This window comes from Hemiscyllium ocellatum, chromosome 39 (assembly GCF_020745735.1).
Source record: "Hemiscyllium ocellatum isolate sHemOce1 chromosome 39, sHemOce1.pat.X.cur, whole genome shotgun sequence".
Classification (NCBI taxonomy): Eukaryota; Metazoa; Chordata; class Chondrichthyes; order Orectolobiformes; family Hemiscylliidae; genus Hemiscyllium; species Hemiscyllium ocellatum.
Genome location: NC_083439.1, coordinates 15,656,282 through 15,673,502, shown reverse-complemented (window position 1 = coordinate 15,673,502; position 17,221 = coordinate 15,656,282). Strand labels below are relative to the sequence as shown.

Here is a 17,221-nt window from a genome sequence, read left to right as displayed (position 1 = left end):
CTTGTGTAGGTTGAGAGTAGTTTTAGTTGGTGCCAACTCCACAGGCTGAAGGGCCTCTTCTGTATTGTACAATTCTATGATTCTAATAAGCACTTATTCTCATAGAGTTCAAATTGCTTCATGGCCTCACTCTCTCCCTTTCTCCATAATCTGCACCAGCCCCACAGCCATCGAAGAATTCAACTTTCCTCCATTCTTGCCTTTTCTCCATTTCTGATTTCTATTGTCCCACCATTAGTTACTGAGCATGAGCTGCCTGGGTCCAGCACTCAGAAATTCCACCCTTTAAATCAGCACCTCTGTCCAGCCTCTAAGAAGATGCCTCCTAAAATCTGCCTCTTTGTCCGAGTGTTTTATCATCTGTTCCAATGTCTCCCGCTTTATCTCCATATTAATTTTTGCCTGCCTCTATTTCTCTGGGGGTTATCCACTGCATCAAAGGCAAACATATTATATATCTTTTGATTGTATTAATGCAGAAGTGTAATACTGTGGATGCTAGAAATCTGAAATAAAAACAAAAATTGTTGAAAGCACGCAGCAAGTCAGACAGCATCAGTGGAGAGAAAACGTTTCAGGAATGTGAAGGAATACTCCCCACTTCCCTGGATAAGTGCAACTGCAAAGATGCTCAAGAAGATTGACAGAAAATATCCCACTTGATGGCACCTTAATTACAACCTTCAACATTCACTCCTTCCACAACCGATGATCTGTAACAGCAATGTGTACTATCTACAAGATGCACTGCAGAAACTCACCCAGGTTACTTCGACAATATCTTCCAAACCCATGATCATTACCACCTAGAAGGACAAGAACAGCAGTTACATGGGAACACCACTGCTTGCAGGTTACCCTCTGAGCTACACAGCATCCTGCCTTGGAAATGTATGACTGTTCCTTCTCTGTCACTTGATACAATTCCCGTACAGTTACTCCCTTAAAGTACTGTGACTCTATCGACCCATCAGAGGACTGGAGAGTTTGAACAAAGTGGCTCATCCACAACAACATCTCTACTTCCTCAGGAGACTAAGGAAATTCTGCATGTCCACAAGGACTCTTACCAATTTTTACAGTTGCACTATAAAAAGCAACCTATCTGGATGCATCTGGAAGTATAGCATGGCAACTGTTTTTCCCAGGACTGCAAGAAATTACAGAGAATTGTGAACAGTGCCCAGTCCATTATGTAAACTTGCCTTCGATCCATTGACTCCATCCTATACTTTCCACTGCCTTTGGAAAGCATCCAGCACAATCAAAGACCCCTCCTATCCCAGTTATATTCGCTCTGTGACTCTGGTGCACTTTGTTGGTCATGATCTGCCAGTATGCATGCAAAACAACACTTTTCACTGCATCTCAGTACATTTGATAACAATAAATCAATCAAATCGTCTCAAGGGTAATTTAGAGATGGCCAATAAATCAAGTGTGCACTAACCAATGGTACCCCAGTTCCATTAACAGATTTAGGAAATAAAAAGCTATGGTTATTCTGAGCACTAAGCCAGGTACAAATCGCTGCAACCAACTTTGAAAAGTTAAACTATCGATCATTCTGCTAGAACGTACGCTTTGTTAATGCGAATTCACTCTAACGTAGAGTCATAGAGTTATTGAGATGTACAGTATGGAAACAGACCCTTCGGTCCAACCCGTCCATGTTGACCAGATATCCCAACCCAATCTATTCCCACCTGCCAGCGCCCGGCCCATATCCCTCCAAACCCTTCCTATTCACATACCCATCCAAATGCCTCTTAAATGTCACAATTGTACTAGCCTCCACCACTTCCTCTGGCAGTTCATTCCATATACGTACCACCCCCTGTGCGAAAATGTTGCCCCTTAGGTCTCTTTTATATCTTTTCCCTCTCACCATAAACCTATGCCCTCTATTCTGGACTCCCCCACCCCAGGGAAAACACTTTGTCAATTATCCTATTCACGCCCCTCATAATTCTGTAAACCTCTATAAGGTTACCCCTCAGTCTCCGACGCTCCAAGGAAAACAGCCCCAGCCTGTTCAGCCTCTCCCTATAGCTCAAATCCTCCAAACTTCGCAACATTCTTCTAAAGCTTTTCTGAAGCCTTTCAAGTTTCACAACATCTTTCCGATAGGAAGGAGACCAGAATTGCATGCAATATTCTGATAGTGGTCTAACCAATGTCCTGTACAGCCACAACATGACCTCCCAACTCCTGTACTCAATACTTTGGCCAATAAAGGAAAGTATACCAAACGCCTTCTTCACTATCCCATCTACCTATGACTCCACTTTCAAGGAGGTATGAACCTGCACTCCAAGGTCTCTTTGTTCAGCAAAATCTCTAGGACCTTACCATTAAGTGTATAAGTCCTCCTAAGATTTGCTTTCCCAAAATGCATTTATCTGAATTAAACTCCATCTGCCACTTCTCAGTCCATTGGCCCATCTGGTCCAAATCCTGTTGTAATCTGAGGTAACCTTCTTTGCTGTCCACTACACCTCCAATTTTGGTGTCATATGCAAACTTACTAACTATACCTCTTATGCCCACATCCAAATCATTTATATAAATGACGAAAAGTAGTGAACCCAGCATCGACCCTTTGGGGACACTTTCTAAAGCATGAACTTTTGAAATGTGTGTTAGCTGTAATGTGATGACATCACCAATACTTTAAGCAATGTTTCTAAAACACAATTTTTCAATCATGCGAGGTTGCACAAGAATACAACAATGGTGTTTTTGAAGAACTGATTATCTGTTAAGCAACAACCTTAGAAATAATCCAAGGGCAAATGGGGAACTGAACTGGGAGTAAAGAGTAATGAGTGGGCGTTGTGAGATAGCTGTCAAAGCTTTCACTTTATGCAGCACCATCCACTTTCATTCTGATGAAAGTGGCTGTAAAGCAATAACAATACCTTGTATTGAAAAACAAGAATGTCAAAGGTTCTTTTGAAAGCTCCAGTTTTGAAGGAAGAAACCCTTATATTCCCCAGCACTTCATACATCAGAAACATACATCTATTAACAAGGGAGAGCAGAGAAATATACAGCATGGACACAGACTCTTCAGTCCAACCAGTCTATGCCAATCAGATATCCGAAATTAACATAGTCCCATTAGCCAGCATTTGGCCCATATCCCTCTAAACCCCTCCGATTCATATAACCAACCAGCAGAACCAACACAAAATGTCTGCGTATTTGAATATTTGGAAAGGGGAATGGGGCAAAATTGGTTTCACTGGTTCGTGATAAATACCAAAACGCCTGATATTGCAAGGCATGGTGGGGATGACAGCAATGGAGAGAAAATTCATCTGCGCTAGCACTATGCCGATTCCCACCCCACCCCACCCCCACCAACCCCCGGTAAGCCTATCTCTCCTGGATACCATGTGAACCATCACACGACACATGGTTCCAATGAGCTAGCTGGAAGTTAAACAACCTGAGATTCTGTTTCAGACAAACACTTTCTGATTCCACTGACCCTCCCCCTCCTCCCAAAGAGCAATGATTTCGACATTGCAATGTTAAATTCAAACAGATGTAATCATATGCCTATCTGCATGCACATGTCTTCACCACACAATTCAAACATTCCCAAAATGTTTTTTATATAAAGGAGTGTTTTAAGTTCATAGTGCAGGGCTTCCCATTGTGCAGGTCACTGAAAGTTTTGAGGCAGCAATGGCCATTCTGGCACTTTCACAGCGTTATAACAGCTATACCAAAGTGAGGACTGCAAATGCTGGAGAGTCAAGAATGTGGTGCTGGAAAAGCACAGCAGGTGAGGCAGCATCCGAGGAGCAGGAAAATCGATGTGTCAGGCAATAGACCTTCATCAGGAATCAGGAATAATAGCTATACCCTGCTGTTACAGCAAACTCCCCAAACCCCACCTCCAATCACAGCTTCACCAAGGGGCTGACAATTTTCAAATTGGGTCGCAGTGGGGAAAAGTTTGGGAGGCAGTGCTGTAGCTTAGACAGACATGAAGAGCGAAAGATGTCAAGATCCAGGGGTTTTGACATTGAACTGATTGCAATGGCTTTACCATCATTGACTTGACGGAGATCTCACAAAATGAGGTGGGTTAATTATGCTGACTCTAAGACGTGACAGTTAACATAGCCAAATACAAAATTAGTCATGGTATCACATTTTTTTATGCAATCCCCTTTGATATAATTACTTTGTATAGGTGAATGTCCTCAGTGTTATGACATAAGAGTACAGTGCACCTTAATAATCCATGCATGTGATCATGGCCCCTGTTTTATAACTATAGTACAACAATGTTTGTACTGTACAATGTAATTATGCCTGTTCAAGATAACATGGGTTTGGTTCACAGGAAGGATAGGGTGTGGTGGGGTGGTGGAGGGAGGGTGCGGTGAGGTTGGACATTGCTGGGGGAAAGATTTCTTCTGTGCATTCCAATTAGCAAAGTCGCAAATGTGATTTCTAAACAGGGTTAGAATCTGCTACTCATAGGGCTACTCAATTCCCAAAAAATGAACAAAAGCTGCCCAAACAATTAACAAGGTCTGGTGGCAAATGCGACTTGGTCACTTTAGATTATTAAACTTTGATTAACTGTCTTTGATTGATATGTTAAATCACATTACAGTAAGTAAGTTCAGTAATCAGCTCTGAAAGCTTCCAGATCGGAGGTTAACCACAACTTTGTTTTTTTTTTAACCAAATGTTTTAAAAGCACTGCAATTTAGGTATTTTATCTTTAAGCAAAAAGTGCAACAAAACAGAAGGTTGCCACCTGCTATTTACCTCAGAGGGGAGTTTTGATTAACTATCACATCACATTATTTCACATAATCCTGAGTGAAGAGAGGATTCCTGTTTCACTTTATTTTATACCTGATGATATCTTCTCTGGAAAAATTACATTGACTTTTAAAATGTGTCCTGATAATTTAAAATCTAAGAAAGTATAAGAAACAATTTACTAAGGGAGGATCTCCAAAGGTTTAGTCAGCTGTGGCATTTAAGGAGGGTTTTAAAAGGAGAGAGGGAAACATACAGACAGGACTGCCAAAATGTGGAGTGTATTGGCAATTGAAGACATGGATGTCCGTGATGGAACAAATGACCAGTTTGGAGTGGGTGTAAGGGAGTTAGGGCTGGCGAATGTAACAAGGAACTGGAAAGATAGGGCCAGAAAGGCATTTAAAATGGAGCACATGAAGTTTAAAATTATTAAAGCAAGGATGACAGGAATGAGAGAGCAGGTAATGTGTGCAGCAGGATACAGGGCGCAGAAATTTAGATCAACTATAACTCCTTGTAGTGCCGTAATTAAAGAGTAATTCTCTTTAGGTGTTGCCAACAAAATATTCATTGCCAAAGTTAAGACAATGATTTAGACTGCTCTAAAATAATGGCTGTCAGTTAAGGGCCAAATCCTCTACAGAAGCATCAACAGATGGTTGAGAGTGTTTATAAGACAACATAAAAGCAAAATATTTCTTCTGATGAGTTTCAGCTCAGAGTATGCTAAATGCTGTGCATATTTTTGGCATTAATGATTAATTTAAACTGTTAATACATGCTGCCAAAATGTACTTTTAAGCAGATTCCTTGTCATTTTTTAGCCTTCTGGAGTTCCTTTCATTTATCTGAGTCATTTTTTTCATGTAACTCTGATTTCAGAACAGCGTGGCCTTGAGAAAGTTTTTATCTACTAGGATTATTTAAAGCAAAACTCCTGATGAAATCTGGTTTTATCAGTGCAGTGATAGTAACAAGGTCAGCCAGGGGGATCTCATAGAATATGAGCTTCCTGTCTGGTGGCCAGGATTAGGTGCAGCCGTAGCTGCATTAGTGGGGCAGTGCCCAGAGTGCCAACAATGACCAGATTTACACCAGCAGTTCCCCTTCATTTGTGTGAATGGCTGGGTACATGTTGACCATGCAGATCCTTTCGTGGGCTCAATGTTCTTATTCATTGTGGACACCCACTCAAAGTGACAGGATGTGCATAGAGTTCATTCGTCAACATGGGGACAGGATAGAAAACCTGTGTGCATCTTTTGCAATCCTGGAAGGGTTGGTTACAGATAACCAGGCCATCGTTTACCACCAGACAATTTGAGTACTTCCTAAAGTCAAATGATATTCAACATATAAGAACAGCTCCATACCATCTGTCATCCAATGGTCTGACAGAAAGAACAGTCCAAACTGTGAAGGCAACCATAAAGGAACAGCTTACAGCTTCACTCAATACCAAATAGTTCCGGTTTCTATTTGATTATTGAACCAGCCCTCATGCAACTACAGGGATAGCTTCAGCAGAGTTGCTAATGGGGAGAAAACTCCACATCAAGTTAAATCTGATCTCCCTGGACTTAGAGGGGAGGGTGAAACGGCATCAGGAATGCTATTTCAGATCACAGGACTCCGCTAAGCAAGCGAGACGGTTTACTTCAGGGGGCGAAGTTTGGCGTAGGAACCATGGCAATGGAACCATGGGTAACAGGCATGGTCAATGCAAGATCGGCTCCATTGACGTGTAAATTTCAGGTGGGTGCGGCAATCCTGAACGAGTGTGTGGACTATATGAAAGCTTCAAATTCGCAAACAGTGCGGGATGAAAATGCGGCCGGCTCCATGACAGTTTTTCCAACTGTTCTGGAACCCTTGGGTTCTTCCTCTCCATCAAGCGTTGAAGACACCTTGGAATCTGAGATGGACACAGCGGATGTGTCCATTGTTGCCTGAAGAGGAGAATTTATTTTTTCTGAGATGCTCCGGGTGCAAGAGGCAAGCTACTGTGCATGAAACACCACCTGTATTAAAGGCAGAGCTGGAGGAACCTGACCTGGTGCTAAAACACTGCAGGAGGAGCTATAAAAACAAAAGAACCGGCCTATGTCCTCAGACTCAGAGCAGGGGAGATGTAGGGATTGTAACGAGATCAGCTAGGTGGACCTCATAAAATATAAGTTCGCTGATTGGGGCTGTTAACCTGGTCCAATCAGGGAGCCCTGGCTGACAGATATAAACAGAAGTGTCAGACATCCTGTTCACTCTGAGAGTTGGCTCTGAGGGAGCTGGATCAGTGTCAAGGACTCTCCATGTATAAATAAAGGGTGACTTGGTGATAGGACCCCAACCTCTGTAGAGTTATTCCACTTACTTCTAGTAGAATCCCTATGTTTATACTCCATTCATTTTGCAATACACAACAACATTCCCTTTGACTTCTTAATCAAATACCATTGATTCCTCTGTAAAGAAAAAAGAGCAGGAGTGTCAGACATCCTGTTCACTCTGAGAGCTGGCTCTGAGGGAGCTGGATCAGTGTCAAGGACTCTCCATGTGTAAATAAAGGGCGGCTTGGTGACAGGATAATGGCCTCTCTAGAGTTATTTCAATCTGTTGTTAGGGAAGATTTTAAATTCTTCTGTCACACTCCAATAAGCTTCTCTTTCATTCAGTTCCACTATAGAATGGGAGACTTGTACATTCTAGGCCAGATAGCATGTAAGAATGGAAGAAATTGGCCATGCACCGAAGACGGGCAGCAAATTGGTGCAGCATTTGCACCATATGCCAGTCTAGCTCACTAAATCTTCAGAATTGTCCTGAAGACTTCAGGAATTAAACATTAATCCCTTGAGAGTTGATGAGAGCAGCCTTGGAGTAAAATCACTGGAGCATTCAAAGATGTGTGTCACTTCATTTTCTTTAAACTCTTTTCATTATAAAAGCATTATAGGTGGGGGAGAAAAGAGACTTTTAATCAGTCAGTGTGGCTGGAGATTATGTGATCCATCTAATCAGAATTGGCAACTATAGTGTGCACAGCCTTAGGCTCAAACATCCAAATTTGGCATCAGACCTGCTTGAGGGACTGGTGAACTACATGCATTAAAGAGCATCCCCTTACATCTCGACAATTGGATACTATTCAGTTCCATCAATGAGCCGTTGGACAGATAGGGCCTAGGATTGAGGAGGCAAAGTCTATGATAACCTTAACTAGGCCAGCACTGACGTGCATTGGCCAAACTACACACTGTGTATCTGATTTTATTCTGTATTGGACTATACCTTGACCAGGCTCAAATGCTTGAGACCAAGCCATCTTGGATTAAGCAATAAGTGCAACAGTGGGCTATTTAGCGTCTTGAGTCAGCTTGACCATTTAATTCAATTTTTGCTGCTCCTCCACTTTAGTGCCTGCGACTCTGCTTTGAATAAATTCAATCACCAAGCCTATACAAGTTTCTATGGAAGAGAATTTCAACGATGAGTGAGCCTTTGAGAGAAGAAAGTTTCTCATCTCCAAGACTCAGTTTTTAAACTGTCAGTAAGTCTAGACTGCCCTGTTTCTAAGCAGATAGCTTCAGAATTTTCTGGATTACAGAATGATGTTAGAATGGCTAACTACATGGTTAAGAACCATAATACACAATTGATATAACTATTTACCTGGAACATATATAAAAAGCAATGAAACATTATAAAACCGATATAAAATTGTTTTGCTTATCCGAATACTGTACCTTCCATGTTTCTGTTCCTAGTAAAATGAGGGAGTACTTGGATCGGCTCAAAGCATTTCTGAAGTATAGATTTCCTAGACTGCACTATAATACTGAGGCATATAATTTGCATTTATTTTAAACCTCTACACCAGCAACAGCAACAAAAGCAACAAATAAGGACAGACAATGAAAGAAATACTCTGCAAGTCAGACAGCCTTTGTGGGGAGAGAAACAGAATTAACCTTTCAGGTCTGTGACCCTTAATCAGAACTGGAGAAATTTAGAAATTGAGCAAGTGATGTGTCGGTGGGTTGGGGGAGACTGAACAAAAGTTAAAAAAGGAAACGTCTGTGATTAGGTAAAAAACCCATAGAAGTGTTGATGGGGAAAGGAAAGGTTGGGAAAAACAATAGATAATTGTGATCCAACAAGAGGGAAAAGATAACGTTAATAAGCAAAGAAAAGGAAATAATTTGAGTCTGTGATTACATTCTGAATCTGTTAAACTCATTGGTGTCTAATCAAAAGATAGCTAAGGACATATCACTCAGGATCAGTGAGGGAGGATTGCAGGCTATTTACATAAGAGGCAAGCTTAGAAGAAAAGATAGTGCCAGAGAAAGTAAAGGAGAAGACAGATCTAGACAGGCAATGAATTATTGGAGGAGAAAGTGAGGTCTGCAGATGCTGGAGATCAGAGCTGAAAATGTGTTGCTGGAAAAGCGCAGTGCTTTTCCAGCAATGAATGATTGGAGTTTGTGATCCTTTACACTTGTAAGAAAGGAAAACAACATGTATAAAATGGACAGGCACTCTCAGCTAATTCAGAAAATTTAGTCAGTAGTAAATACTGGCAGAGAAAGTTCTTGCAAGTAACGTGTTAAATGTTCTGTTAAAATTGATATTCCTTGACTTTATCCCAGCTGGAATTTTTATTGTGTTTCTTCAAATAGTTGGCTGATAATAAATGTGCAAGGGTATGGGGAAAGAGTAATTTCTCATAGATAATGTTGCTGATCTGAAGAATGAGGGCAGACATGATGGGCTGAATGTCTTCCTTTTGTACCTATGATTTTGTGTGAACTTCCATAGGCTGGTCATTGTGAAACAGCAACTCAGAATCCCCATTTCCATTTCTGAGCCTCTGAACATGGAGACAGCAGTTTACCATTTAACATATGATGATAACATTCAGCAGCACTATGCTTCTAAAACTACTGATATATTGATACCATACTTCGCTGTTAAAGTTATGAGAAAGAAAAATCAGAACTCTAAATGATAGCCTGATGGTTGCAATATGATGTAGCTAACAATAAACATTTAAATCACAGTTAATCAAAACACCCTTACTGCATCCATTAGGCCTTGGCTGCAGCCAAAAATTGTTGTTCAAGCTAGTGGGGCATATAAGCACACATTCATTCACTCAAAGAACATTTGGCTGTGTAGAAATATAATTTATAAAGGGCCACCAGAGCCAATAGACTCATGATGAAATATAGATTTTCTACAATTTGAGGCACAAGCTGTTGAACATATCTTTTAATGAACAATATAAGCCAAACACCCCTCCTGCCACATCAGAAATAAGAACCTAAGAAACAGGAACTGGATAAGGCCATTTTGCCCATAAGACCATGACTGATCTTCCATTAGTGACTTCCTTCACTCTCCCTATGTTCTGTAATTCATTTAGATCCAAAGTTTTCTCAACATTTGTCTTGCATACTCTAAATAAGAACATCCATGGCTCCCTGGGGAAGGGAATCCAAAGGTTCACGAATGTTTGAATTAAGAAATTTTCCTCAACTCAGTCCTAAATATCTAACCCTGTATTCAGAGCTTGCAATCTCGACTTCAAAGCCAGGAGCTATACCTTCTCAGCAAATACCCAGACAAGCCCATTAGAAGTGTGGGCTGCATATATTGAAGAGTGGGAATCTCAGTCAGTGACCAGAAGCTAAACAGAATCAGCCATACAAAAACCATGGCTACAAGAGTTGGTCATAGTCTGGGAATTTTGTGGCAAGTAAAATGCCTCCTGTCTTCCCAGTGTCTGTCCACATCTACAAATCACAAGTCAATAGTGTGATAGGAACACAGGAATACAATCATTGATTCATTGAGTCATACTATGGTTCAACCAATCCATGCTGACCATAATCCCAAACTAAACTAGTCCCACTTGCCTGTGCTTGGTCCATATCCCTCCAAGCATTTCTTATTTATGTACTAATCCAAATGTCTTTTAAATGTTGTAACTTTATCTGCATCCACCACTTCCTCTGGAAGCTCATTCCACACACGAATCACTCTGTATAAAAAAAGTTCCCCCATGTCTTCCTTTAAACTTTCTCCTCCTCACAAACTTTGTTACTTTCTTACTCTTTGTTACTTCTTCAAAAAACTCAATCAAGAGGATTGATGAGGGCAGAGTGGTAGACGTGATCTATATGGACTTCAGTAAGGCGTTCAACAAGGTTCTCCATGGGAGACTGGTTAGCAAGGTTAGGTCTCATGGAATACAGGGAGAACTAGCCATTTGGATACTGAACAGGCTTGAAGGTAGAAGGCAGAGAGTGGTGGTGGAGGGTTGTTTTCAGACTGGAGGCCTGTGACCAGTGGAGCGCCACAAGGATTGGTGCTGGGTCCACTACTTTTCATCATTTATGTAAGTGATTTGGATGTGAGCTTAATAAGTATAGTAAGTTTGCAGATGATACCAAAATTGGAGGTGTAGTGGACAATGAAGAAGGTTACCTTGGAATACAATGGGATCTTGATCAGATGAGCCAATGGGCTGAGGAGTGGCAGATGAAGTTTAATTTAGATAAATGCAAGGTGCTGCATTTTGGGAAAGCAAATCTTAGCAGGACTTACACACTTAATGGTAGGGTCCTAGAGGGTGTTGCTGAACAAAGATATCTTGAAGTGCAGGTTCATAGCTCCTTAAAAGTAGACTCACAGGTAGATAGAATAGTGAAGAAGGCGTTTGGTATGCTTTCCTTTAAGGTCAGAGTATTGGGTACAGGAGTTGGGAGGTCATGTTGCGGCTGTATAGGACATTGGCTAGGCCACTGTTGGAATATTGCGTGCAATTCTGGTCTCCTTCCTTTCGGAAAGATGTTGTGAAACTTGAAAGGGTTCAGAAAAGATTTAGAAGGATGTTGCCAGAGTTGGAGGATTTCAGCTATAGGGAGAGGTTGAATAGGCTAGGCCTGTTTTCTCTGGAATGTTGGAATTGAGGGGTGACCTTACAGTGGTTTATAAAATCATGAGGGGCATGATTGGGTAAATAGACAAGGTCTTTTCCATGGGGTGGGGGGTCCAAAAACTAGAGGGCATAGATTTAGGGTGAGAGGGGAAAGTTATAAAAGAGATCTAAGGGGCAACCTTTTCACGCAGAGGGTGGTGCATGTGTGGAATGGGCTGCCAGAGGAAGTGGTGAAAGCTAATACAGTTGCAACATTTAAAAGGCATCTGGATGGGTATACGAATAGAAAGGGTTTGGAGGGATATGGGCCAGGTGCTGGCAAGTGGGACTAGATTGGGTTGGGATATCCATTCGGCATGGATGAGTTGGAGCGAAGGGTCTGTTTCTGTGTTGTACATCTCTATGGCTCTCACCTTAAAAATATGCCCCCAGTCGTGAAATCCCTCATCCTAGGGAAAAGTCACTGGCCATTAATGATATCTATACCCCTCATGATTTTATAAACCTCTATAAGATCACCCCTCAACGTCCTACACTCCAATGAGAAAAGTTCCAGCCTATTTAGCCTCTGCTTATAACTCAACCCTCCATTCCAGACAACGTCTTGGTAAATCTTTTCTGAACCTTCTCCAGCTTAATAATATCCTTCATATAGCAATCGGCCATTCAGCCCATTCAGCTTACCCACCATTCAGTATGATCATGGCTGAACGAACATTTCAATGTCTTTTACTCACCCAATCCCCAAAGCCCTGTATGCCACTGACAATATGAAAGCTGTCAATATCTACCTTAAACGTACTCAAAGACAAAAACTTCACAGTCAGAGAATTCCAAACGCTCACTCCCCTCTAAACAAAATATTGTCCTCATCTTGAACCTAAGTAGCATCCCACTTATTTTTCAATTGTATATTTGGTTCTAGACTTCCCAACCAGGGGAAACAGCTAACTTGTAACTACCCTGTCTATCCTTTGAAGTATTTTGTAAGTTTCATTGAGATCATCTCTTATTATTTGAAATTCTTGAGAATAAAGACTCAGTTTGTCCAATTTCTCTTCATAGGATAGCCTGCCATCCTAGGAATAGGTCTGGTGAGTCTTTACTATATTCACACTCTAGCAATAATATCTTTCCTAAGATTAGATTACTTACAGTGTGGAAACAAGCCATTCGGCCCAACAAGTCCACACCAACCCTCCAAAGACCAACCCACCCAGACCCATTCCTCTACATTTACCCTTTTACCTAAACTGCATATAGTACTCCAGATATGGTCTGACCAAGCTTTTAGACAATTGAAGCAAGATGGGCTACTCTTCATTGGCCTGGATGAGTGCAGCTCAAAATAACAATCACAAAGTTTAACATTATCCCATCCACAACCTCTAACATGCTTATTTTTCAGCACAAAAGCACAGTGGCAACAGTATGTATTATCTACAAGATACACTGCAACGATTCACCAATGCTGCTCTGAAATCACCTTCTCTCCAATCTCTACTAACTAGAAGGGCGAGAGCAGCAGATGAATGGGAACACCATTGTACTGATTGGAACGAGGTCAGCCAGGTGAATGGCACAGAATATGAGCTCCCTGATTGTGGCTGTTAACCTGGTGCAATCAGGGAATTCTGGCTGACGGATAAAATCAAGTATGCCTCCCTGGCCACGTGGGTATTTTTCCTGGTGGTGGAACATTAAATAATTTACACAGCCTTTTTTTTCCTGACTCCCTGGGATTTAATGGCCAAGGAAAGGTGCATTCATAATGTGGTCAAACAAGTTGTGACAAAGCCTCCAATCCTGACAACATACAGTAATGTAAGAGTGTAAAAGATTCTTAGACAGCCACATGATGGAAAAAGTGTTTCATTTCTACCATCACTGGGGGTTGCTTATCTCAGTTGGCCGGATGGCTGGTTTGTGATGCAGAGTGATACCAAGACCATGGTTTCAATTCCTGCTCTGGCTGAGGTTACCATAAAAGACAGTCCTTCTCAATCTCTAGCCTGACCTGAGACCCTCAGGTTTAACCACCACCTGTTTCTCTCTAATGAGAGAGCAGCTCAACAGTCCAACAGGACCAGGCAGAAGTGGGTACTGCAGATGTTGAAGATTAGAGTCAAGATTAGAGCGGTGCTGGAAAAGCAGAGCAGGTCAGGCAGCATCCAAAGAGTAGGAAAAATCAACATTTTGGGCAAAAAACCTTCCCCTTCCCAATAATATGCATAGCTCCAGACTTCGAAAAGCACATAGCTGTGACCACCTTGGACTGAGTGGGATTTGTAATAATGCACAACACAACAACATTGCCACAGTGGCCTGTTGCCATAGTCATTCCATGGGAATCTACCATGTGTGTAAGTGGTGTCAATCACCATAAGGTCAACGCAGTCTGCCAGCAGTATTAACCGGAGGTGGCGCTGTGTGTGGAGGTCTGCGATTACTGCAACTGCAGGGGTTTCTGCAGCTGGAGGTTGAAAGGCCAGGAGCTGGGGGTGGCTGTCCATCCTGTCTCCATCTGATATATCATTGGCAGCGGAAGTGGGGGGATAGCGGAAGTGTATAAAGAGTCCGGAAGAGCGTGAGGGAGTCCCAGTGTGTGGGTGAGAATTGAGGGGGGAATAAATATCATTAAGAATTGCGTTTTTAACCGTGAAATAAAGCGCAGAGCTTAAATAAAATGTTATATGTGTTAGTAATTTACAAATTGAAATCAGCGTTTTCTTCAGCATTGTCTCATTGTCAGGAATCACTTGTTCAGAATTGCTCGAGATCTGGAATTTTCCAAAAATAATTTTCTTCGACAAAATCTGAACGAAATTCGATTTATTCCCATCCCGGGATTAGCTCAACCCTTTGGGAGCTTTAGTTTTTCTTTATGACCATAGAGACCTTGATTTAATTTCAATATTTTCACTTATTTTTTGCATTTTCATTTTCTTTCTCTCTCTTTTTAAGTTCCTACCAAACCCTAACTTCTTATTCTTTGCTGGATATTTTGATTTGGCTGTTTGGAAAATTTGAATTATGAAGCAGGGATGTAAGATCTTCTGTTGTCAGGTTTGTTTTACTTTCTCTGTCCTATCGGAAGTTTTCAGAAGAGATAATCAAATCGGAGCTATCTGAAATCAATTGATTATCTTTTGTTTTGGTTTTTGATTTAATTAAGCGACAGAATATACCATCTGCACTGTTTTGTTTTTGTTCAGGAAGTGACGAAGCTTGTTTTAAGCAGAGTTGTTTCTGGTTAACAGATTGCACCAGTTTATTTTGTGTATATATTTGGTTCTACACGAACTGTCAGTTTGAAAAGTGTAAAATAAAATTTTAAAAAAGCAATTTTAGAGTGACACCTGACCTGAACTAATACAGTGCTACCAAAAGCACTGTCAGTACAGTGCCAAATTTCGAATCCATTTTTTAAACAAAAATAGTCCAAAGAACTGCGGATTCAGAAAATCAGCAGTTGCTATAAAAGTCCAGCAGGTCAGGCAGCATCTGTGGAGGGAAAGCAGAGTTAACGTTTCAGGTCCAATGACTCCTCTCCAGAATGGTAAACCCTGCTTTCTCTCCATCGATGCTGCCTGACCTGCTGAGCTTTTCCAGCAATTTATGATTTTGCTCCTTTTTATTAAAACTACGTGACCTTCAGTTACGTCACTCTTCTTGATTTCCATCAATCACTCAGTGAAAATCTCTTACGATTTCAACAAGACATTAACTCCGATTAGACAATATGTGCCTGTTATATTTTCATCTATAAGCAAAACAGCTTTTGGCAGGAAATACATTTTGTGATACCATATTCTATGGGCATAGAAGGTTAGGGTGTTGATCTTCCAATACATGGTACCACGGTTGTTAAGGTAATGCTGTCCAATTGTTGCACCTTTGCTGTTTGTACTTCATTCTGTGTCCTCATCTTTTTAGAAGGGGTGGTGATGGCTGCAGCGATGGAAACTGAGCAACCTAACATTGAGGTCTTTGAGACTGCTGCTGCAAGTGCTGCTGTGGACATTGAAGACTTGGAGGAGTTTGAGCCATACTATGTGGAGAGGTACTCCTGGAGTCGCTTAAGGAAGTTAATCACTGACAGCAGGAAGCTGCATGGGCACATGATGGCAAAACCTCCTCATGATTTTTATTTTGTAAAGAAAAATGATCCTGAAGGGCCTCATTCAGATAGGGTCTATTATCTAGGTGAGCAGCCTCGGTCTCCCAACTGTCGCAGGCCTGCAGTTTCATCTGTTACAATTCACAGCTTATTCTACAGGAATGGTAGTTGCATCAGTATCATTTTGTCCATACCTGATTATGTCTGTTTTATGTCTGGATGTGTCTGCCTGCTTGTGGTTCCAGAATTACGTTTGATATGTATAACAACCTGGCTTTTGCTATAAGAACAATCAGGTCACTCTTCAGTCTTTAATTGCCGCATTGTGACTCAAAGAGTATCCCTTTAAGAAGCACATCATCCACCATCTTGCATAACTTGTCACAGTTAATTCTTGTCCCCCATTTGCATCACTAAATCTTGGACAGAAAATGTTTGTTCTTTATGAAAACACAGGCTAGTATTGTTTATCTATTTTCCTATTCATTCTGTGGTAATCAATTCTTTGTCATCCACCATCAGATTTGACCCTAGTTTATGGGTATCTGGCTATGATGTATACCACAACAAACTGTTCAGATTTTACCTGAAATGTTTTTGAATCTGATTCATGTAGGGTGTATTAGACAGTCACCAGCAATGGGGATGCTCACTCACTCCTGACTGAGATCACTATCTACTATTTGTGACAATGGCTGTTGGGGTATGAACTCAGTCTGCAGAAAAAAGCAATGTTCCATTCCTCAGAGTTTTGTGAGGTTCCAATTGTTTGGGATGGAGCAAATACATTGGCAGATGTCCTCTTTGTGCAGCAAGCTGTTATCAATGTCATATGCAAACAGGTTCCCTTCACCTAAATGTTTGGTATACACATTTGGTGATATTATAGTGCATAATCACAGGCATTGTGCATGTCATATAAGTTGTCTACACAAATACTCGATGTTAAACACCTAAACATTCATATTATATATGGACAGTACATTCACAAAAAACGTACTTACGATAAATACCGTACTCTCACAATTACATTGGGAAACACTGTACTCCATACTGTGACAATTCTGTAACCAAGCTAGCACAATACAGACTGCAGCATTCATATCTCATTACCAGCAGAGCATTGGGAGATACTGATGTTCCTTTAATTAGCTGTCAATGTATGAATAAAGTCAAGTCTAGGAACAGCCTTGAGAATTAAATCCTGTTTGTTTCACTCCTTGCTCACCTTATTTTTCTTTTCCGTCCTAACTCTCCCCTTTCCTTAAATGTTTTCTTGCATGGCTTGCTAAGACACTGTCAACCACCATGGAATTTATTTCTAGTTTGTACGTTATCAAATCTGTTGTTGTGGGGAGAAA

General features: G+C 41.1%; 1 protein-coding gene across 3 annotated transcripts in view; it reads left to right on the top strand.

The window, feature by feature from the left end:
• Positions 1-14,312: 14,312 nt before the first annotated feature.
• LOC132834151 (dipeptidyl peptidase 8-like) overlaps positions 14,313-17,221 on the top strand; it is a 30,270-nt gene continuing 27,361 nt past the window's right edge. The window contains exons 1-2 of one of the 3 annotated variants that reach the window (XM_060852803.1): positions 14,313-14,349; positions 15,677-15,946. In XM_060852803.1, coding sequence (XP_060708786.1) covers positions 15,688-15,946 — 259 coding nt within the window. In that variant the 5' untranslated portion in view covers positions 14,313-14,349; positions 15,677-15,687. Of the gene's footprint in view, positions 14,350-14,786; positions 14,807-15,676; positions 15,947-17,221 lie in introns of those variants that run through there. The other 2 variants (XM_060852804.1, XM_060852801.1) reach the window with 2 other exon arrangements.